This window comes from Antechinus flavipes, chromosome 2, assembly GCF_016432865.1.
Source record: "Antechinus flavipes isolate AdamAnt ecotype Samford, QLD, Australia chromosome 2, AdamAnt_v2, whole genome shotgun sequence".
NCBI classification, from domain to species: Eukaryota; Metazoa; Chordata; class Mammalia; order Dasyuromorphia; family Dasyuridae; genus Antechinus; species Antechinus flavipes.
The window spans coordinates 440193028-440217004 of NC_067399.1; the positions used below are offsets into that span (position 1 = coordinate 440193028).

Here is a 23977-nt window from a genome sequence, read left to right on the forward strand (position 1 = left end):
TCTCAATTCTTCCTACAGTCAGGAGACTTTGAAGGGCCTGGAAGCCAAACAGTCAACATCACTGAGTGAAATGATTACCCTGAAGGAGGCATTAGAGAAAAGTCATCTAGAGAAGGAGCTGCTGACTCAAGAGAGAACAGAAATGGCAAGAGCCCTGGCCAAGGTATATAATAACTCCTTAGCCATGACGAGCAGGAAAATGTGTCTTTGGTGAGAAGGCGACCCCTCTCCTTTTAACCCAAAGAGGACAGAATGGTAGCTTCAGAGGAGTACACACTACTCAGAATTTGAGGAGGAGGATCCTACAATCAGCTTTACTGTATGAAAAGGAGGCTGGGGTAAGAAATTTGAGCTGTGCAGGTAAGGCAGAAAAGGAGAAAAATCTTTGTCTTTTTGTTTATAGGCAGAACAGTCAATTGCTGAGCTAACAGTTACAGAAAGCACCCTCAAGGCCGAAGTAGCTGATCTTCAGGATACAGCAGTCAAGTTGAGTGCACTGAATGAAGCCTTGACCTTAGATAAAGTGGGATTAAACCAACAGCTTTTACAGGTGAGCTGGGTGGAATCCCACTCCCTCTAAGCTTAGCATCTATCCTTTAAATCACAAGTGTATTTTAATGACATGTGCTTCTTGCCTCCCACTCTTCTCTCTTAACACTTAGTTAGAGCAGGAAAACCGGTCTATCCTTGATCAAGTAGAAGCGGCAAAGAAGGCCAACAGTGCTGTGCAGATAGAGCTGGAGAAATCTGAAAGGAGAAAGGAGGCCCTTTGGGCAGATAAGACTCATCTTAAAATGCAGCTACAGAGAGCTAAGGGTGCTGAGGCAAAGCTGCAGAGGGATCTAAGCAGGATGAGAGAAGAGAAGACGGAAACCAAGGAGGAATTGGATGAGGTGAGAGGATGAAGCACAGACCACCAGCCAGAGTTTCATTGCATTGTGTACTGGATTGGAAATCCAGGGCCTAGATTCACACTGCAGCACTGCCATTTAGCTCCTGTGTTATTTTGTCTAATCCCTAATCTAATGAAGGGATTAGACAAAGATTTCTTTTTTTCTTTTTTCTTTCTTTCTTTCTTTTTTTTGGTCTGAGGCAATTGGGGTTAAGTGACTTGCCCAAGATCACACAGATAGGAAGTGTCTGAGATCAGATTTGAACTCGGGTCCTCCTGACTTCAGGACTGGTGCTCCATCCACCTAGCTGCCCACATTTTAAATTTTTTCGAAAACTAAAGAAACATATAAGATATAATTTAGTGATTTTTATAAATGTAGATGTTCCATAATGATTATACTTTTTTCCTCAATAGTCTTATCTTTCTAATTACAGATAAAGATAGTTTTCAACATTCATTTTTTCAGGTCTGTATTTTTTCTCTTTCCCCTTCCCAAGACAGCAAGCAATCTGATAGGTTATACATGTGTAATCATTTTAAACATATTTCCATATTTTAAACAACGGTTTCTTCATCCCTAAATCTTTGATCTTGTGATCATAATGCAATGGTTCTCCAATATCCCAATATTACAACCCTTCTTGAGGGCTCCCTTAACCACCAGTGATATTAGCCCTCAAAAATAAAATTACAACTTTGTTGCCACCATCAAATTCTCTGGCTCTTTTCCTCCTTGTTCCACAATTGTAAAAGCTGCCCCGAGAAAAAAGTTTACATTCTCTTGTTTGACTTTGCAGTTTCTTTCTCTTTAGACTTCTGAAAATCTGAGGTTCATTTTTCTCATATTACTATAGTTCCATGAAAAAAGCAATGTCAGGCTGGTTATGTTTATTTTTTAGATGAAGAAAGTGGGAATAGAGGACAGGGAACTGTGAATCTTGGCATCCTGATTTCAACTACATCACACTGCTTTCCTGCCTTTAAGCTCCCTAGAAGGCCAACCCCTAATTGTGCAAAATTATGGTTTTTCTCTCAGTTTATAGATATGCATATCAATTCCTCAAGGGACAAAAGCCTTTTGTGAGGGACTAGAGTAGTTTCACCATCAGCAGTTATAGTTTTTTTATCATTATGCTATCAAAAACAAGCTGGAATTTTTAAGAAACTTGTAGCATTGTTCCTAGAAAAGATCACATTAACCTAACAGTCTTGATTTTGCCCAATCACTAAACCCCAAAGTGATTCCCAAGATGGGAAGTGACACAAGGAATAATCTCTTCTGCCTCATTCCCCTCCCTTTTTCCTCATATCTTCTTTGTTCTTCTCAGGCACAACGCCAATTGGAGGTGGCCACTGCAGAGCTGGAGCAGCTACACCAAGAGAAAACCCGGCAAGGGCTTCTGCTGGAGAGGTTGAGCCAGGAGAAGGAGGCCTTGGTTCGGGACAAAGCTGCCCTGGAGGTGCATTTGAAAGCCTTGGAGCGGGATCGAGAAGGGCTTTCTGAGCAGCTACTGGAACTCAGGTTGGGACCTGCAGCATACAGTCAGCTCAGGTGTTCCCCCTCTTTAATCATTAATTTAATCATTAAAAGCCTTCACCAGCCTTCTTAGGCTTATTGCCCTTTTTCCTGTTTCTCACACATGATGCTTCATTCTGTGCTTTTGCACCTATTTCCCCCTCCACTTCTAACCACTAGTGTCCTTCAAGACTCAGCACAAATTCTGCCATCTACATTAGACCTTTCCTCCCCTCCCACCTCCCTTCCCACAATCTAATGTACCTTCATCTTCCATATGGATGAATATTTATTTATATATATTTTATACATACTTTTATAGCTAATTGACTCTCCCAGTAAATTTAGTTTAAGCTCCTTCATTTTTGTCTTTGTAACTATATTGCCAAATACCATGACTGGTGTTAGTTACTTGGTGCTTAATGTTAGTGATTGATTAGCATGGAGGCAGGTTGGCTGTGTAGGCTGTTCCTATTTCACTTACACCTGAAGAAAGTTAAAGATAAATCAGTTACCCAGAGCTGGATGTTCCTTGCCCTTCCTCTTTGCGAGGGTATTGATTGGCAAGCCAAGAGGGTGTGGAAATCGGTAGCCTTCATTCCTAGCTAAAGACATTTTGGGAGCTTCTAGGGGCTGTTGGGCTTTGGGAGGGAGGGCAGGGGCCGAAGGGAGAATCCTCCCTGACCTCTGGCTCTCACAGTTCAGCCAAAGAACTGTTAGAAAACAACCTGTTTGAGGCTCAACAGCAGAGCTCTCTGATGGAAGTTACCAAGGAGCAACTGGTGATGCAGATTCAAACAATCACACAAGCCAAGGAGGTGATCCAAGGTGAGGGCCAAACCAGCCCAGTACCCCTTCCCTTTCAGAAGATGCTGGGAGGCAAAAAGGCCCTGGGAGTAGCTGGGGAAGCCTGCTCCTGGGAGCAGTCCCAGACAACGGTCCATCACATTCCCTTGTGGAGAGATGGATCTTGCCCATGAAGTCAGGGTCTAAGCTCTGCCCCCTTTCTCAGGGGAAGTGAAGTGCCTTCAGATGGACCTGGAAGCAGAGCGACAGCAGGCAGAACAGGAGCGGGATATGGTGGCCAAACGTCAGGACCAGATAGAAGAGGAGGGTCGGGCAGCTCTGCAGCGACAACAAGCTGCCCATGAAGAAGAACTGCGCCTGATAGAGGAGAAGAGGGTAAGGGTACTGACAGAATGGGAAGCACAAGCTTTGGGATGGACAATGAGATTTCCCCATGAGATTCCCTCTGCTCTCCCACTTATGTCAGAGAGAGGCCTGTTCTAGCCAAAGAGTCTTTTATCTAGCGTTGTCAATAATTGAAGTAAGTTAGGAGAAGGAATCCTTGGGATTTGGATTAACTAGAAGTTAGTCCATTAGTTAGCAGAGGAAAAGAACATGTCCTGTATACATATATCGTATTTAATTTATACTTGAACATATTTAACATGTATTGGTCTACCTGCCATGGAGGTGTGGGGAAAAGGAGGTGGGAATGAAGGAGGGGAAAAGTTGGAATAAAAAGTTTTACAATTGTCAATGCTGAAAAATTACCCATGCATATAACTTGTAAATAAAAAGCTATAATAAGAAAAAATGAAAAGAACATGTCCCTTCTTGGGAACAGAACCCTTCTGTTGGGTACTTAAAGGTCACTTATCAGAGCCTAGAGCCAGGATAAGGATGGTAGGAAATGTTTTCATTTGCCAATAATATTGCTAAAGCTAAGTTTTTCAGCAGAAAATTGTACATAGTTCTTGGGCTTTGACAGGCATGACACCCTGGGGACGCCTTTTGGGTTGCTAGGTATGCCAGAAAGAGCTGGTGTTGCTCCTGCAACACCAGAACCTCGGTGTAATGTCCTGATGAGACTGGGTCTGAAGTCTAGGAAGGCCAGTCTTTGGCTTTCCTGGAGTTCTCTTCTCTCTCACTGGGATCAGTATGTGATGCTGCCTATCTGTGCTATGTACATGTATGCTGTGTGCTACGTGCACTTCTCCCTTATGTGACCAGGTGATGGATCACACTAAGTACAGGCAGGAATTGGAGGCCATATTAGAACAAATGGAAAAGGAGAAATTGGACCTCGAGGAGACTTGTGCAAAGGAGATAAGAGAGCTGCAGGAGGAGTCCAAAGCTACCCAGGCACAGAGGATAGAGGATCATGCTGTGGCTGAGAGTAATACATGTCAGGTAGGGAATAAGTCTGCGTTACCTCCAACATTTATCTTCCTCTCTGATAAATTTGTCAAATGTAGTGTACTGGTCACAAGTATGGTGGTAAAATGATGATCTGAAAGAGTTGAAGTATCTTCCATGGGTTATTACCACAAACACACAATACTTTCAGGACTTCCTGGTTCTAATTGTCAGACAAGTTACGACACTTCCTGGTTTTGAGTATTGAACCCTATTCTTGGTGCCAGCTGATTAAACCACATGGTCTTATTTGTAGCTACAGTCTTGTAGCCTGCAAGAGAGGTAAGCGTGGAAATCCTGTTGAATGCCTTTCTTGTAATTGTACATGTTCTTCTTTGTAGATGCAACTAGAGATAGAAAAGGAAAGGATGTTACTAGAGACACTCTTGATGACCCAGAGTGAATTAGCTGATGCTTGTCAGCAACTGGAGCAGCTAAGACTGGACATGAAGGTCCAGAACTTAAAGGAACAGGTAAGGGGCCCAGCCCTGTTCATTATTGGAGTGAAAACTGTCATCATGTCAGAGGACCTGAGATCTCTGTGAAAATCACTGAGATAAAAAGAAAAATGCGTTGGAGAGTTCTCTTAGGTGAAGAAGTGGTTACAGGGGAGGAAATGAAAGTTGTTTACTCAAATCAAAGAGCAGATGGGCCAAGAAACGTTTGGAACAATAACTGAAAAAAATCCCCTACATAGACTAGTGAGCTAATTCACTACTCCACTTGTCTTTTTCTCCTTCACAGGAGAATATGGAGAGCCTTTGGGCCCAGTTGCAGGAGGCTCAAACGGCTCTGAAGGAGACAAGAAGAAAGAACCAGGATGACCTTGCCGCCCTTCAGGAAGAGACAAGCATCCTGTTGCAGCAAAGAGAGAACTTACAGAAACAGGTCATCTAGAGCCCTGCCCCCCAGGGCAGTATGGGAGAAATATAAAGCTACGTTCCTGAAAAGTTTTGGCCGGGAGAGGGAGTAGTTCTGAAGTATAGGCTAAAGTGAGCATTGTTTGCTCTTCTTTCTGTCAGAATCTGGGGATTGAAGAGTGCTTCAGATTGGAACATGTTCCACCCACCTTTATTGGGGATAGTTTCCTTCCATCAATAGGAAACCCTTTTTTCCTCACAGCTTCTTCCTATGGATTTAGTTTGTAGTCACCCAAAATCATTTGCCTGCTGTGTGACTTTGGAGTAGCAGAGATTCTTCCACTCCTCCCCAGTAATGTGTGAAGCGGAGAATCCAGATTCCTGAATGAACACCATGTAGTTGTCAGAGATGAGGGAGAAAAGAATTGTTAGGAAGGCACTAACTTTCCTAGAAATTGCATGTCTATTTGTAATAGACCAAACATGAGCAATCACTCCTTCTGGTGCCTCATTCTTTTGCTCTTCCAGGTGCAAGATTTGAAGTCCCAACTAGTCACAAGTGAAGACTCACACAGGCTTGCAGAACATGAGGCTCAACATCAGCTACAAGAGGCCCAAGAGAGTGCTCGCATACTGGAGCAGGAAAAAGCCAGGTAGGCAGTTAGAGCCATCTAACTGTTTGGGGAGCTATCTGGCCACCATGCTATGTCATAAGACTGCTCAAATCATCAGCCAGCCAACCAGTAGGTTCAATACCAGTAGGTGCTACTCTAACTAGGGCTGTGCTAGGTGCATGTCATGTCAGGGTTACATAAGGGTTATAAGCCCTCAGCTTGTCTAATTGCTATAAAGAAATAACCATCCATTAAGCTTTTTCTATGTACCATACACAATTTAGAAATAAATGGTTTATAGATTATGACAGCTTTAGGCAACTAGATAAATAGTACAGGATAATGCTGGGTGGAGTCGGGAAGACTGATTTTCCTGAGTTGAAGTCTAGCCTTAGACACTTAGTAGCTGTGTGATCCTGGATAAGTCCCTTCATTCTGCCTTTGTTTCTCCATCTGTAAAATGAGCTGGAGAAGCAAACCCTTCCAGTATCTTTGCCAAGGAAACCCCAAGTGGGGTCACAAAGTTGAAAACAATTGAACAAAGCTCGGTCCCTCCATTTTACAGAAAAGGAACCTGACTTGACCAAGATAGTAAGTAATGTGGCAAGATTCAAACCCATGTCCTTCTATCCCAGATTCGGCAATATTCTTTCTCCCACATCAGGAAACAGGGACAGATAAATATAGGTTGGTGTCCCAAAAATAATATTCAGAGTAAAGGAAGCAGTTCTTTTGTATTATATCGCAATTGGACTTCAGAGGAGGGCTCAATGAGAATGGTGAGTGGGCCTAGAAAGCTTGTCATATCTTAATATTGTCATGTGGGAGAGAGATTAGATTTGATCAGTTTGTCATAGGACAGTTAGAATCAGTTTCCCAGATGGGAACAGGCTTAATATAAGAAACTTTCTAATAAGAGATGCTTAGAAATGGAATGAGCTGAGCAAGTCATCAGTTCCCCATCTTTGGGAAGAGGTTGGTTAAATATTTTTGAGAAATTAATTGTTCTAGGTAAGAATTAGACAAATGGATTCTAAAGTACTTTGTAGTCCCAAGTCCATGAATCTCTCTATGAAACTTTTTCTCTTCATCTGTGTTTAATGATCTCTTCCCAGTATGAATTCCTAGAATACTAGTAGTTTGTATCACTCATTCAGCAATCAGTTTATACTTGTGTTGTATTGGTGTTTTTTAAGTGTATGTTCCTGATTTCCCGATTAAACCGTAAGTCTCTTATTTTTTTGTATCCATAGTATTTAGCCCAGATCTTTATACGTTAAGTAGTGTTCAATAAATTTTGAATGAATGATAATTTGAGCTGGATTCGATTTGGATTGGTGAAGAAGGAAGTGGGGATAGGGAAATAGAAATCTGAAAAGAAAGTCCTTCCTGGAAATTTTCTTATTTCTTGGTTTCATAGTCCACCTGGTTTAATTATCTTTTTGCTTCCTTTATCTTTTTTTCACCTTTTCTATATGTCTTCCTATTGTACTCTTCTGACACTAACTCTTGCTTTCCTAGTCCTAGACTCCTATCTTTTTTCCTGAGACTGGTAATCACCTTGTTTCTGGTCTATTCTATACTGATCATACCATAAGAATCAATCTTAGTCTCTGTGGTAATATGAGGGAAGGTGACAGTCTGATCCAGGGGTTCTTAACTTTTGTTTCCTGGATTCCTTTGGCCATCTGGTAAAGATTCCTAAGAGTAATGTTTTTAAATGCATACAACACAGAGAATTATAAGGGAAAACAGTTACCTTAAAATAGTGTCTGTAAACAGCAGAATAAAGTGCAATCAACAGATCTAATAATTAATACTTTGAAGTAGTAATGAGTATAAATGATACTTTGAGATATTTTGAAACAACTATAAGATGAAAGTATTAATTTCTGTTGTTTACAAAGTCAGGTACTAATATTACTGTCGTTTCTTACCTGCAGTCACAATTGTAGGAAATGCTAAGTTTCACTAGTCTAGTGAAAATAATGTAATTTTTTTTCCCTCATTTAAGTTTATAATCCTTGAAATCTATCCCTGGACTCTGTGGAACCCTAAACTATATGGTTAGGCTTTCAAGAGAAGGCATCCTCTGATGCCTTTGAGCTAAAGAATGAGAGTAATGCCTGATGAGCTAAATTGAATGAAAATGAGTGAAATTCTGAGATCCTCTTTTATAAGCAAGAAGAGTGATACTGAAGAATCCAGTCAGCAAGAGATTTGGGGATACCTTTCACCTGTCCAGTGCTGTGATAATTATTCTCCCCTCTCTCAGTGCATTCCTTCTTTTTAACCTCCCATTCTTTTCAATTTACTAGAGTCACACCCATACTCTCTAATTGGAATTGGGTTGTCTTAATTTGCATTCTCTGATCAACAGTAATTTGGAGCACCTTTTCATATGACTAGAAATAGTTTTAATGTCTTCATCTGAAAATTGTTCATATCCTTTGATCATTTATCAATTGGAGAATGGCTGGATTTCTTATAGTCAATTCTCTATATAATTTGGAAATGAGGCCTTTATCACAACCTTTGAATGTAAAAATGTTTTCCCAGTTTATTGCTTCCCTTCTAATCTTGTCTGCATTAGTTTTGTTTGTATAAAACCTTTTTAATTTGATATAATCAATTTTCTATTTTGTGATCAATAATGAACTCTAGTTTTTCTTTGGTCACAAATTCCTTCTTCCTCTACAGGTCTGAGAGGTAAACTATCCTATGTTCTTCTAATTTATTATAATCTATAATCTCTTTCTTTATATCTAGATCATGAACCCATTTGGTCAAAAGTTTTAATCTGGAAAAGTGAGATAATTTCTAAGGGAAATCATTCTAGTTGGGGCTTAGCTCTACAGTACTCACTTCCCATTTTTATGATTGCCTTAGAACTAAAGCAGCTTCCTTGAGTTTGGAGTATTCTCACATTCCAGTGTTTTTTCTTTGCTAGAACATCTTATTAGTCACCGTTTTATTAGATTTGATCAGCCAGGCAGATGAACATGTAACAGTGGTTTCTGTTGACTCTTCCTTTATTAACAGCCTGGTTCAGTCACTGGCAGAAAAGGAAGAAATACTCTTCATCTTACAAGAAGCTGATTCAGTCCAAAAGCAAGAGCTAAACTCCCTACACCAGAATGTGAAGGAAGCTCAGGGAGAACAGGAGCAGCTAAGTATCCAGGTACCTTAGTGCTTCCTATGCCTTTCCTCTTACTCCCAGGTAGAAGGTTTCTTAGCTTCTCCCCTCTAGAACTTTTATGGGGCAAATTTCTCTTTGAGTGTAGTGGCCATCAACTTTTAAAAGATGTACTTTTTAAAGTTTTATAAATCTTTGTTTTTTTGTTTTTGAATTAGTTATTTCTGAATATGCCTACCCCTAACACACATATCCCTACAATAATGAAAAGTACTTAAACAACACTAACTGGCATCAAGTATGGTGGTGTGTGCAACATGTTGCATAAGCAGTGCAAGGAAAAGAGAAACTTCTTTCTGTTATCTCAGAGAACAAGATTGGTCATTTCTGATACACACTTTCAGCCTTGTTTTAGTATTCTTCTTTTTACAATTTGTAATATATACATTATTTTCCTGGTTCAGTTTATCTCACTCTGTAATAATAGCTAACATCTATATAATGCTCACAGTGAGTTATTGTGCTATTATTGATATGTGCTATTATTTTCCTCATTTTTAAAAATGGGGGAATGAGACTTAAGAGATTAAATCAGTAAGCACTCAAACTCGGGGCTTTCTGGTCTAGCCAATGTATCAACTAACTGCTTTCATTAAAAGTTTGTAGAAATCTTTCTATGTTTGTCTTAATTCCTTAATTTGTCATTTCTTAATTGCACAATAATATTCCATTAAATCACATGCTACAGTTTGTTCAGCCAATTCTCAATCATTGGGTATCCATTTTGTTTCTAATTTTTTACCATTAGAGAAATAATTGCTATGAATATTTTGCTACATATGGGACCTTTGACTTCCTTAAGATTTATGCCCACAGTCTTTGAGTCAGTTTCTTACATAATTTATTTAAATTGTTTCCCACAATGGTCAGATTAGTTCACAGTTCCAACAGTATATTAGTATGCTTGTCTTCCCCTAGCTTATCTAAAATGGACTATTTCTCTTTTATCAGCTTTACCAAATTTGTCCCTTCTTTATTTCTAAAGAGTCTTTAGTCATCAACTCATAAGAGGTGAAAGAAGCTTTACAGATCACCTACTTAGTTCTTCATTTCACAAATGAAAAAACTGAGTCTAAGAAAGGGAAAATAACATCTGAAGTCATATAGCTAGTTTACAGCCGAGTCAGGAGTAGGACCCAAGTCTTCTGTTTCTTAGTTCAGTGTGACCCCTTTTGTAGAGAATATAGCTTAGGTTTTTTCGTCTTGTACATCTAGCAGCTTGTAGAAACCTGGGCCCAGGCCATCACAGATTCACAGAGGTTATGCAGTACCTTAAACATGAGTGGCCTCTGTAAAGATTCTGTGCAGGTTTGGAAGAGACTAGAGCACTTCTCTTGCTTCCCTCAGCTTCTATGTTCATGTTTCTCTGTTTCTATCTATGCCTCTCATAGAGAATTGAAGTGAGGTTGCCTAGTCCAGCCTCTACCTCTTAAGTCTCTCTCTTTCTAGATTTCTCCATTTCTGTCTTTGCCTTTCTGACTGTTTTGGTCTCAGCTCTCATATCTGTGCCTCTGTGTTCATTTCTTCATTCCTCTAACATAGTTCAAGGGGTCATCCAATCTTTACTTGAAAATTTCTAGTGAATAAGATCCACCTGCTGAGGCAGCCTACTGAACTTTAATTAATTTAAAGAAATTCTCCCTTAACCCTTGGTTCTGCCTGCCTTCAACAATTCACCCATTCCTTATTCTTAACTTTGGGATCAAGCATACCAAGCCTAACCCCAATTCTGCCTGGTGGTCCTTCAAATAAAAATAGCTATCAGGTCTCATCTCCAGGCAAAATTGTCCTACTTCATTCAGCCAGGATCTTTATGGAATGATCCTTCACAATTCTAGTCAACCTCTCCTACCTAGAAAGGCATGTACACAATGTGGATCCTGATTCTGTCATCCAGTATCTTATCTGTTCTTTGTATCATTGTATCATTATATATTCCCCCTGCAAGATGGGGGAAGGGAATAAGCATTCATATAGTGATTACTTTTGCCATAGTAGGCACTTTGTTAACACTGTGCTAAGTACTTTGCTAATATTATTTCATTTGAGCCTCACAACAATCCTGCCTGTTATTATGCCCATTTCACAATTGAGGAAACTGAGACAAATATTAAGTTATTTCCCCAAGGTGTTTGAGGCTGTATGTGAACTCAAGCTCTCCAATTTCCAGTGCTCTGTCCTCTGTACCATCTTACCACCTCTAGAGATATTCTCCTCTTTTCTCTTTTCTTCTTCCATTGAGTATGTTCCTTCCCCATCAGATACAGTTTCTGAAGGAAGAAGTGCAAAAAAAGGAAGCTTCTCTTCTGGATCAAGAAAAACTGTTGGAAGCATCACAGAAGACAGAGCAGCAGTTGAGGGCCTCACTGTCTACACAGGAGGCCAAGGCAGCCCAGCTGCAGCTAGGGCTGGACAATATGGAAAGCCAAGTAGAGGCATTGGTTTTAGAGCAGCAGCGTGGACATCAGGCACAGGCACAGCTAGCCAGTTTCTACTCCATCCTACAGCAAACCTTTCCAACTGCTCTTGAGAGCAAACTAGAGCCAAGTGGTGCTGGAGACGCCTCTCCCCTTCCCTGGAACCCCAACATCATGGGGCCAGGTGAGTTAACTGCTGAGTAACTGATCATTTTGTCCATGTAGCAACATGGGGTCCAATGTAGAGACGGGTGGGACCAGGAGAAAGAAAGGGAATTAAATTTTGGAGGAGGAGGATAAGAAGAGAGCCTTTGAGCCAAAGAGAGAGCAGGTAGATATATCATGACTGAACTTTATCTTCTTCCCTTTTTCTCAGATACGTATTTCTGAAGATAATATTCTTCTTCATTTTTTCAGAACAAGAGAATGCAGAAAATTTTTTCACTAATGAGGATGTAGCATCTGCCCTTCACAAGCTCCAGCAAGACTTCTGGAAGGCTCATCATGCTCAGGTGTGTGCCAGCTTCCATTCTGCTGACTTACCTCCTTTCTTCTACCTTTTCTCTTTTGTCTGATGTAGGAGAGGGAAGCAGATAGAATCACATTCACATGACTAGTTCAGGAAGTCACAAGGATTTTGTCCCTTTCATGGTAATCTATTCGAGACTGGGTCACTTTTGATTTCATGATCCTCAAAAGACCAATCTGATTCCACAGCTTTCTTAGAAGTTGAGATTGTCATCTTTCAGAAGCCCATGTTATTCCCAGGTCTTTGGATTAACTTATTTATTAAAGTTAAGTCCTTCCAATGAGTTGCCCAGCCAATCAGAAATACTTACTGGATGTCTTCTACTGTTTGCACATCCATGAAATTAGTTAGTCCCTTTCATCTCTAATATTCTATAGTCCTGCTCCCCAGAGCTTTGATTTTTCATCAAGGAGACAAAATATATACAACTGAAAAGTATAGGAACTTTCATATATTATCATGTTTCATATTAGTAGACAATGTAGGAGTTGTCATAGAATGGTACATGCTATTGAGTATGTGGCACAGATAAAGAATGCTATAATACATTCAGTAATGTAGAATGACTGTGAAGGCTTCCTGGGGAAAAAGAAACCTGAGCTGGATCTTGAAGGACAGAGAGAAACAATCTCAAGAGTAAGGAGGATAGAAACCTCAGGGTGGACAGAGAGAAACAATCTCAAGAATAAGGAGGATAGAAACCTCAGGGTGGACAGAGAGAAACAATCTCAAGAGAAAGGAGGATAGAAACCTCAGGGTTGGACCAGCCTGGTCTCAGCCTGAACCTCTGGAATTTTAAAAGAACCAGACTAACCTTAGAAATTGGATCTGATTGAATAGATGAAACATTTACAACTGGTCTCATCCTAATATGGAGGGTGCCATTTTTTCAAACTTCCCCTTCCCCTGCCTTCATCCTGGACATATAATTTGGTGAGAACCAAAACAATCTTTCCCATTTCCTCTCATAGAATGATATGAAGTGTCAGATCAAAAAGCTGGAACAGCATCTCTCCCAAGCTGAGACTGAACGAAACCAATTTTCTGCTGAAGTTGAGGAGCTTAAGAGACTGCTCTCCCAGAATCAGGAAGGTAAGGTGGGAGACCCAGTACACCCTAAAGTAAATAAGGCCATTGGAGGAATGATATCTAGCAGCAAGAAAGGTAAAGATATATCCCTTAGGAGAATAGACTCTAGGCCAGGGAGGCTTCTTTTTTGCTCCCATTGCAATACATCCATGCATTAGGCATGTTGTTACTATGGGCAGCATGTTTGAAATACTAGGAACAAAAGAGAAGCACAGGTTGGCTAAATTGGTGCAACTAACAGGTTGAGAGCAGTGTTGAAATGATAGCTAGGAGCAGTGGTAGGGTCTGGTAATGACAGCACAGCTGTGAGATTGAAGAGTTTGTAAAAATATTGTAACCTTCTTTTCTTTCTTTTCCCTTCTGACTCCCCTCATTCTCTTCTTCATGCTTCTCCTTGCTATTCTTTCTATATCCCCTCCCTTTCCTCCCACAGAGAAATTGAAATGGGAGGGGGAGCAGACCTCCTTGAAGATAGAGTTGACAGCACTTCAAGAAAGAGTGGTCTCCCTACAGAGCAGCCTGGAGAGTGCTGAGCAACAGAGAGCAGAAGCACAGGTGAGATGATACTTGTCTCAGAACCAGGATTGCTCCAGTAGTTTCCTTCTAAAACTGGCAGAAGGGAACACGAAGAGCCAAGGGCCCTGGCTCCTTAGCAGCCCAGAGCCCAAGACCATAACCTACCCCAAATTTAATTATGACCTCACATTGGCCTATTCCTTATATCTTATGACCTGTATTTTTTCTTTTTTTTTTTTTTTTTTTTTTTTTTTTTTTTTTTTTTTTTTTTTTTATAATAAATTTTATTTTATTTAATAATAACTTCGCATTGACAGAATCCATGCCAGGATAATTTCTACACGACATTATCCCTTGCAATCACTTATGTTTCGTTTTTTCCCCTCCCTCCCTCCTCCCCCCCCCCCCCCAGGATGGCAAGCAGTCCTATATATGCTAAACATGTTGCAGTATATCCTAGATACAATACATATTTGCAGAACCAAACAGTTCTCTTGTTGCACAGGGAGAATTGGATTCAGAAGGTAAAAATAACTCGGGAAGAAAATCAAAATTGCAAATAGTTCACATTCATTTCCCAGTATTCCTTCTTTGGGTGTAGCTGTTTCTGTCCATCATTTCTCCAATGAAACTCAGTTAAGTCTCTTTGTCAGAGAAATCCACTTCCATCAGAATACATCCTCATACAATATCGTTGTCGAAGTGTATAAGGATCTCCTGGTTCTGCTCATCTCACTTAGCATCAGTCCATGTAGGTCTCTCCAAGCCTCTCTGTATTCATCCTGCTGGTCATTCCTTACAGAGCAATAATATTCCATAACGTTCATATACCACAATTTACCCAGCCATTCTCCAATTGATGGGCATCCATTCATTTTCCAGTTTCTAGCCACTACAAACAGGGCTGCTACAAACATTTTGGCACATACAATGACCTGTATTTTTTCCTCAGAATTGCTGGCAAGGTCTTGAAGGATCTTCACTCAATTATATTCTCTGGATTAAGAATTTTTCTTTCTCTTCAATTCTTTCTCTGACTCCTGAGCAAGAATTTTGTTTGGGCATTATGAGTTATAAAGTATGGGCAAGGGCTACTCCTCAATGTTAGCCATTGTTCAGTCTTTCACTTCCCCATTTCTTTTTTGAGATGAGTATCTCCCATGGTTTTTCCTTCTCTACATTGACCTCTTTAGGCACTACCCCAACACAAATATATTTATTCAAATACTTCCATTTATGGCAAGCATATGGCAAACTTTTCTTTTTTCTTTTTCTTTCTTTCTTTCTTTCTTTTGTGCAGTTGATTTTAGGCATGTTTGCCCTTTAATTTAGAAGGATATGGACTAATTTTGTGACTTCCTAGGAAATGGGAATTGGATAAGACAGAGCCTTGATCAACCAGGATCAACCAAATTACAATAGAATTTGGGGCCCTATTGTTTACACTTTTCATTATTCAGCCAAAATAAGAGAATCATCTCCCAATTTTGCATGGTAATTTTAGAGGACTATCTCTCTGGATATAGATGGCACTTTCCATCCATATTAGAATTAGCCTGAATCACCTCATTGTTGAAAAGAGCCAGTGCCATCACAGTTGATCATCTCATAATCTTGTGTACAACATTCTCTTGGTTCTGCTCCCTTCACTCAGCATTAGTTCATATAGATCTTTCCAGGCCTTTCTGAAATTAGCCTGCTGGTCATTTCTTATAGAACAATAATATTCCATTACATTCATATACCATAACTTATTCAGCCATTCCCCAGTTCTACTCATCTTCAATTATAAAAAGAATAGCAAAAACATTTTTGCACATGTGGGTCCTTTCCCCTCTTTTATGATCTCTTTGGGACTCAGCAGAGAGAGACATGAAGAGCTTTATTTTCTTTTTTTTCTTTTTCTTTTTTTTTAAAATAACTTTATATTGACAGAACCCATGCCAGGATAATTTTTTACAGCATTATCCCTTGCACTCACTTCTGTTGCGATTTTTCCCCTCCCTCTCTCCATCCCCTCCCCTAGATGGCAAGCAGTCCTTTACATGTTAAATAGGTAACAGTATATCCTAGATACAATATATGTGTGCAGAACCGAGTTTTCTTGTTGCACAGGGAGAATTGGATTCAGAAGGTATAAATAACCCGGGAAGAAAAACAAAAATGTAAGCAGTTTATTCATTTCCCAGTGTTCTTTCTTTGGGTGTAGCTGCTTCTGTCCATCCTTGATCAATTGAAACTGAATTAGCTCTCTTTATCGAAGAGATCCATTTCCATCAGAATACATCCTCATACAGTATCGTTGTTGAGGTATATAATGATCTCCTGGTTCTGCACATTTCACTTAGCATCAGTTCATGTAAGTCTCGCCAATCCTCTCTGTATTCATCCTGCTGGTCATACAGAACAATAATATTCCATAACGTTCATATGCCACAATTTACTCAATCATTCTCCAATTGATGGGCATCCTTTCATTTTCCAGCTTCTAGCCACTACAAACAGGACTGCCACAAACATTTTGGCACATACAGGTCCCTTTCCCTTCCTTAGTATCTCTTTGGGATATAAGCCCAGTAGAAACACTGCTGGATCAAAGTTTGATAACTTTTTTAGCATAGTTCCAAATTGCTCTCCAGAATGGCTGGATGTGTTCACAATTCCACCAACAATGTATCAGTGTCCCTGTTTTCCCACATCCCCTCCAACGTTCCGCATTATCTTTCCCTGTCATTCTAGCCAATCTGACAGGTGTGTAGTGGTATCTCAGAGTTGTCTTAATTTGCATTTCTCTGATTAATAATGATTTGGAGCATATTTTCATATGTCTATAAATAGTTTCAATTTCTTCGTCTGAGAATTGAAGAGCTTTATTTTCACAACACCAGTGTCCCAAAATTCCAAGATGGCAAAATTAGGTAGAATTAGGTGAAAGGAACATTTAAGTTAGTAGTCTAGAAAACTGACATGTCTAGAGACAGGAGGCTTTTCTTCTTGTATCCCCTATGAGCCCAAAGAGTCTGTAGCTGCCTTTTAGTTCAGATTCTATCTCTAAAGCAGTGTGACTTCAGTTCTAATTTTCTATATTTCAATGACCTTTTTTGTACATTTGCTGGATTTGCTTCAGCATTGCCTTATAGGGTAGATAGTGGGTGAGGATAGTCCAGTTTTTAAGAGGATTCTGTTTCTATTTTCAGAATGAACGTGAAGTGTTGTGGGCAGCCAAGGAAAATTTGATATCAGAGATGGAACATCTTCAAGCATCAAGGGCAGCCACTATGACACAAGCTAGTGTCATGGAAGCCCTTGAAGAAGAACTGAGAGCAACACGCTCAACCCTGAAACAGAAGAATGCGGAAGCAGAGAGGGAACGGGAGAGAGCAGAGGCCTTGACGGAGGAGCAGAAGATGGTGCAGGAAAATCTGGATCTCCTGACTAGTTGCTTATCTAAGAGAGAGAAAGAGCTAGAAGCCTTGCAGGGAACAATTCAAGAACTGGAAGAGCAGAGAGAAGCACAAAAAGTTACTCAAGAACATTTGTCTCTCAATCTAGAGAAGAGAAGGCAAGCACTGGAATCTCAGAGAGAACAGATCCAAGAGCTGGAGAAACAGAAAGCTGTTCTGGAACATCTGCCTGTGGCCATGGAGGAGAAAGAGAGGCAGGTAAGATCACTAAGAGAACAGATTGAAGAGTTTGAGAAGAAGCAAGAAACTCAGGGAAATATCCTGGAACTTCAGGTTCTGGATTTACAAAAGAAAACACAAGTAATAGAATCCCAGAGAGATCAGATTCAAGATCTGGAAAACCAGTTGGTCACTTTAGAACATCTCACTTTAGAAGTAAAAGAAAATCATCAAGAAATAGAATCCCAGAAAAAAAAGATTGAGGATCTAGAGTACCAAAGAGAAATGCAGAGGACCACTCTGACTCACTTAACTTTGGATTTGGAGGAGAGGAGTCAAGAAATATTGTCACAGAATAAACGGATTAAAGAATTAGAAAACCACAGAGCTCTGCTAACAGAAGATCTTGAGGAGAGGAGCCAGAAGATGAAATCTCACAAGGACCAAATAGAGGAGCTCCAGAAACAAAAGGATCAACTTATTTGGGACCTAGAGAAGAGAGGCCAGGAACTGGTATTACGAGAAGAGAAAATTCTGGTTCTAGAAGAACAAATAACGTTGCAGCACAAATTTTTAAAGGAAGATCTTGAACAGATGAAATTGGCCTTAAAGGAAAAAGACAGGGAAATTGAGTCTCAGAGACAACTCATGATAGAGTGGGAAGAGGAGGAAAAGGGACAAGCCAAGGCCCAGCGCAGCAGCCTGGAACACATGAAACTGATCCTGAGGGACAAGGAGAAGCAGGCTGAGTACCAAAGGGAGAGGATCCAGGTGTTAGAACAGTATGGGAAACAGCGTGAAGAGCAATTGTGGGGCCTTCAGAGAGAGATTGGGGAGATGACACTGCTCTTAACCCAGAAAGAGCAAGAGTTGGAGACTCACCAACAGCATATTGAGAAAGCCCGGGAAAGAGGGGAGTCCCGGGAAAGGGTTCTGCAGGACCAGTTGGAGAAAGTGCAGGAGGCCCTGCAGGCAAGGGAGCGAGACTTGGAATCCCTTCAGCAGAAGGCACAGGAACAGCAGGAGAGCCAGGAAGAGCGGATGAGCATTCTGCAAGCATCCCTGGAGCAGGCCAGGGTAGCCCTGAAAGAGAGTGAACAGGTAGTTGAGACCCACAAGGAACAGAACTGGAAGGTACAGCAACAACAGACAGCTGCAGAGCTACAGGTCCGAGTTTTGGAAGAGCTGCTGGGAGATCTCAGGGCTGAGTTTCAGGAACAAGAGAAGGTTCTAGAGGTCCTGCAACAGCAGTGTATGGAGAAGGGACACGATCAGGAGACAGAGGCCAGGCACCAGCAGGCAGAGGCCAGGCAGTGGGAAGAGGCTGCAGCAGGCCAAGTGCAGGCCCTTCAGGAGGCCCTCAGAGCTGCGCAGGCTTCCCTTCAGGAGAAAGACCAGGAGCTCCTTCAGCGGGCAGAACTGAGCCAGCGCCTGGAAGTCAGTGCAGCTACTCTGCAGGCAGCCCTAGATGCTTGTCAGTTGCAGGCCCGGCACCTGGAGGAGGCCCTGAGGGAGCGTGAGAGGGAGATCAGGGAGCAGCATCTGCAGCACCAAGAGATGGTCCAGCATCTGCAGCTGGCCCTGGCTCAGAGGGACCGGGAGCTGAGGCACCTCAAGGAACAGGGGCAGCAACAAGAGGCAGCCTCCAGCCAGCTCGACAGAGCAGGGGAAGAAAAGGAAGAAAGCAAAGTCCTGAGAGACAGTTTCAGGCATCTCCAGCTGTCCCTCTCCAGGGCTGACAGAGAGATCCTGCAGCTGCAGAAGGGCCCCCAAAGACAAGGCCAGGAATTTTACCATGATAGCCTCAGCCCAGAGAAAAAGGAGGAAGACGAGGAAGCCTGTGGGACCGAGATGATGAAAATGTCCCTGCGTGAGTTATCGCCTGTGTCCTTGGAGGAGACCAAGCTCCAGGAAGAGCTTAACCGGGTAAAGAATGCTCTAAGGCAGACAGAGGCCCGGGAAATTGAGTGGCGAGAGAAGGCTCAAGCCTTGGCACGTTCTCTGGCTGAAAGTGAGGCCAGCATCTGTAACCTGCGGGAGGCAGCCCTGTTCTTACAGGCCAAAGCAGCGGAGCAAAACACAGAACAGCGGCAGCGCCAGGTCAGTTATCAGGTGGGGAAGGATGGCCAAAACGGGGGCTCCACAAAACTAGCCCAAGGATCAGTTGCTTCCCAGGGTATTCTGGGGCTGGTGGGGTCAGGATCAGGAGCTCGGATAGGAATTGACACTTCTAGCCAAGAGAAGTTAGCCCCTTTCTCCTGCAAAGCTAGCTCACTCCATGCTAGCAGGTGTCTTAGAGAAAAAAACATTCCTATCAGGAGCTTAAAAAGAAGAAAACCCAGAACCCTAAGCTTGTCAAGAGGGATGTAATCCCCAAGACCATGCTTTCTTCTAAGGCACTGCCTGAGTCTCTGGGCTAACCCATCAGTCATCTTTGTCCCTTCAGACTTCACATAATATTTATCCCCTACTGGACTGTGAGACCCATGAAGACAAACCCTTGATCTTAAGTTAGTATAGCATTCTCTCTTACCCATCCTTACCTATCTTCACACACCTAACACAATGTTCTCTATACATGGTACACAAATAACAAACATACATTTGTTAAATTGAACTTGGGACTCCTTTCCTTCCCTCTGTTCCTGCCTCCCATTATCCGTATCCTCAGATAATCTTGGGAGTATAGGAATAAAAAGTTTTTGGGGAATGGGGGCATACTTCTGCTACATATGATGGAAGGGCCAAGCAAAAATACACTAATTGGCATCTATGGCATGATGCCATAATGACACAACCCTTGCTTTTGTTTGCAAGAGATATTTCCTGCCATTGCTTGATTTTCCTGTTACTTGTCATGTGACCAGACATTCACATACCTCCAATTTGGTATTTCAGAATAAGAAGGATCACCAGCTTTATACATTATTTCTGGAAGACTCTCCAATCTGCACTCAGTCCTCTTGGTATCTGTTCCCATTGACTTTCCATCTAGTGGTGGGTCTATCCTTTCTCCCTCTATAAATATGTTGAGTCTGTACCATATGTTCAACCTAGTCACAACAGATCTGAAGAATTTAATGACAGACATGGACCTGGATTCCCAGGGGCTTGCAGAGATAAAAGGCAACATTCACTGTAACCACTGTGTGGTTGTGGGAATAGAACATAGAAAAGAAAAATACTTAACATCCGTTAAGTACGTCCTATGTGCCAAACACTGTGCTAAAGCTCCGATAATAGGATTGACAAGTGGGACAGTGCCATCAAAGAGCCAATATTTAACTAGGGAGATATCACTTGTAGAGTTCAACTGTTAAAATAAGGCTGTGGGGGAAGTGGGGGGAGTGAGGGCTGTTCTTTTCCTGTTTAGTGAGAGAAAGATAGGGCTTTTATGAGGATTTTGGCTGAGGGGATGCTCTTGTTCCCCGGTTACCACACAGGAGCAGTTGGAGCTCACAAAACAAGCTCTTGAGGAGGAGCAGTCCCAGAGCCAGGGCTCTGCCCTGAAGGCAGAGCCAAAACTCCAGGGAAACCAGGATGCAACCCGAGCACAGGTGAGTTGGGTACACTGGGAAGTAGGAGAGCACAAAAAAGGTGAACTAGAAAGAGGAACAGTGGCCAATTTTCTGGGTCCTGCACCTATCCTAGCTGAGTCATGACCCTGAATAATGTGCCTGCAGTCTGACCTCAGTCCCTTTCCTCCCCAACTTGGTGTACTTCCTCTCACTGGAATGCACCTCCTTTAGTCCACAGGACTAGATGATGATGGGTCTTGCACAGAGCTTGAGAAGGCACAGCGATGGCAGCAAAGATTAAAGTACCTTCTGCACGCTATGGCGAGTCTGGAGCATGAGAGGAACCGACTTCAGCAACACAACTTCCAATTAAGGATCACTCTAGAGCATGTAAGTAATTGGATCCCTCTTCACACCCAAGCACCTTCAACCACCTGAACCCAGAATCTACTCCATTTGAGCTCCAGTCTCTTTCCTTCTCATCTTCCCCAACATCCTTTCTGGTGCCTTCCTTCCCCCCCTTTCTCCGTAGGCTTCCCTTGCTGGGAAGGAGACTCCATGGCTAGAAGGCCTGATCATGTCTTTTCCCTGGTTATAGGTAGAGCGGGAGCGGAAAAAACTAAAGAAGGATTTTAGCCGCATGGCCTGTGCTGCAAGTCCCCTCCTCAGCAAGACCACAGCCCCCACACCAGCCCCACAGGTAATTGTTTTCTCTAATTCCTAAGCTATGGAGGGCTCTTTGTCAGATATCTAGGATGCAGAATACTGTGGGAGGGTGATGAGAGAGCCTGGTCTGGAAAGTGGGACACATATTTGACCCATCCAGGAACCTCTCGTGGCCATGCTCAAGTGAGCCAGCTGGCCCCTGGTGCCTGTTCTCCTGTTAGCCTCCCAAGCCTTGTGCAGCAAGGTTGTAGCCTGGCCTCCCTGACCGCTCAGCAGCAAGGCCGTGGGAAGTCTCCCTGTTATAGTATGTGGTTGTAGTCCCAGTCCTTTGGGCTGCAGGATTCATTTGAGAACTGTATTGTGACCATTACTCCTTCCTGCCTCTACCCAGGACAGTTGCCTTAGGCACTTTTCCTTAGCTAGGCTCACCCATTCTAGAGTGGTGATTACTTCTAGTTAGATAGTTTCTATGCTAGCCCTCTTATCCCTCTCCAGCAGCAGAACTAGGTGTGCTCACACACCTTAGGAGAGGGAATGGTGGGGGGGAGAAACTTGCTGATTTCTCAAGGAGCTCTACCTTCCTGGAGTCTCAGGCTACTTAGAATCCAGAGCACCAGAGTCCTCTTTGAAGTGCTGGGCAGCCCTTCAGGGATGGCTGCTCCATCTCTGGAAGGGAGGCTGAGACACGGGGTGAGCTTGTGGCAGCCCCACAAAAGGGTGATAATGTTTTTCTCAGGAAGAAAAAGGGGAACCAGAGACTCCTGCAAAACTTGTGGCTGAGTTACAGAAGCAGGTGGGTGCTTGTAGCTTTTTTTTTTTTTTAATCCTTTTTGGTGGGGGCAGCTAGGTGACGCAGTGGATAGAACACCAGCCCTGAAGTCAGGAGGACCCGAGTTCAAATTTGACCTCAGATACTTTCTGGAAGCTGATTTTCACTAACATATTTTCCTTAAGCTCAGGCCTTGCGTCAGCCCTGTTCTTAGGCATGTGAAGGGATCTCTCTTGAGATCTCATAGTCTATTCCCGGGTTATTTTTACCTTCTGAATCCAATTCTCCCTGTGCAACAAGAAAACTGTTCGGTTCTGCACACATATATTGTATCTAGGATATACTGTAACCTATTCAACATGTAAAGGACTGCTTACCATCTCGGGGAGGGGGTGGAGGGAGGGAGGGGAAAAATTGGAACAAAAGTGAGTGCAAGGGATAATGCTGTAAAAAATTATCCTGACATGGGTTCTGTCAATAAAAAGTTATTTAAAAAAAAAAAAAGAGATCTCATAGTCTAATTGAGAAAGACTCCAAGAAACAGGTCATACTCTCCTCAAGACAGAATGATTCTAGACCTCTGCTCATATCTGGGAGAACAGAGGATTTCCTGTTTGAGACTTGTGGAAGAATTTCATTACCGTTTGTCCCCGGATAACAGGCAGGTATCCCTCTCACTTCCCACAGGTGGCTGTCCTTCAGGCACAGCTCGCTTTGGAGCGGCAGCAGAAGCAGGACTACATCTCCCGCTGTGTGCAGACAAATCGAGAGCTGACAGACCTACACCACAGTCTTTCCCACTCACTGTGGGCTGTAGCTCAAGCCCCTGAAGCCAACGTCCTGGAGGCAGAGGCTCAGAAGCTCGATAAATCACTGACCCACAGCCTGACATCTCCTAGGCCATCCCCTCTATGTCGCACTCCCAGATTAGCCCAGGCTACCCTCCGGTAGTTGATGATGTATAGTGGGGAAAGGACTTGAGAAAAGCTTGAAAGCTTGAAGCCTTGATCAACATAGCTTTAAAAAGCTCAGGCCCTTCCCTGCAGTTGTTTCTCCAAAGGTGAAAACTCCTATATCTCTTTTCTAAAGAAAAGATTAGAGCCAGTTTCTCTGTTCCAGAATACAGGACAGTTCTGCTGACAGGATAGCCCTTCCCCTGATGCCCTCCCTCATCGGTATCTCTTCTCACAGAGAGGTCAACCCTGAATGAGATGCATTCCTCAGGCTTCTGGTGTTGACCTATATTTATTGAATCCATCTATTCTACTTAGCCCCTTAAAATAAAATATTTTCTATTTTCCTTTGGTCTTCTGTCCTTTTTGTCAGCAGGGTGAAATCCACACCTTGTATGTGATGAGCTCATGACAATCCGGAGGTCAGCCCAGTCCTTCCACATATCCACCTACCAGTTGGCACAGATTTATTGAATTGTCACGTGTCGAGCCGCTATGCTGGCATTGAATTGAATTAACAGAAATTGGACTTTGCTCTCAGAATCCACAATCCATTTAGAATGACAAGACTCCTACACTTGGAAAAATGAGAGAGCAATCACACGCTACTACAG

At 42.3% G+C, this 23977-nt stretch overlaps 1 protein-coding gene across 1 annotated transcript in view; it reads left to right on the forward strand.

Moving 5' to 3' along the window:
- Positions 1-23710, forward strand: part of CEP250 (centrosomal protein 250) — a 39770-nt gene extending 16060 nt beyond the window's left edge. The window contains exons 13-33 of the mRNA XM_051979191.1: positions 19-163; positions 404-550; positions 663-893; positions 2224-2417; positions 3112-3239; positions 3424-3593; positions 4428-4607; positions 4955-5086; positions 5358-5501; positions 6002-6126; positions 9130-9268; positions 11545-11884; positions 12118-12212; positions 13201-13321; positions 13752-13873; positions 17032-19557; positions 20901-21014; positions 21207-21365; positions 21574-21675; positions 22378-22434; positions 23098-23710. Of these exons, the coding sequence (XP_051835151.1) occupies positions 19-163; positions 404-550; positions 663-893; positions 2224-2417; positions 3112-3239; positions 3424-3593; positions 4428-4607; positions 4955-5086; positions 5358-5501; positions 6002-6126; positions 9130-9268; positions 11545-11884; positions 12118-12212; positions 13201-13321; positions 13752-13873; positions 17032-19557; positions 20901-21014; positions 21207-21365; positions 21574-21675; positions 22378-22434; positions 23098-23361 (5635 nt within the window). The 3' untranslated portion in view covers positions 23362-23710. The remainder of the gene's footprint in view (positions 1-18; positions 164-403; positions 551-662; positions 894-2223; positions 2418-3111; positions 3240-3423; positions 3594-4427; positions 4608-4954; positions 5087-5357; positions 5502-6001; positions 6127-9129; positions 9269-11544; positions 11885-12117; positions 12213-13200; positions 13322-13751; positions 13874-17031; positions 19558-20900; positions 21015-21206; positions 21366-21573; positions 21676-22377; positions 22435-23097) is intronic.
- The last annotated feature ends 267 nt before the right edge of the window (positions 23711-23977 follow it).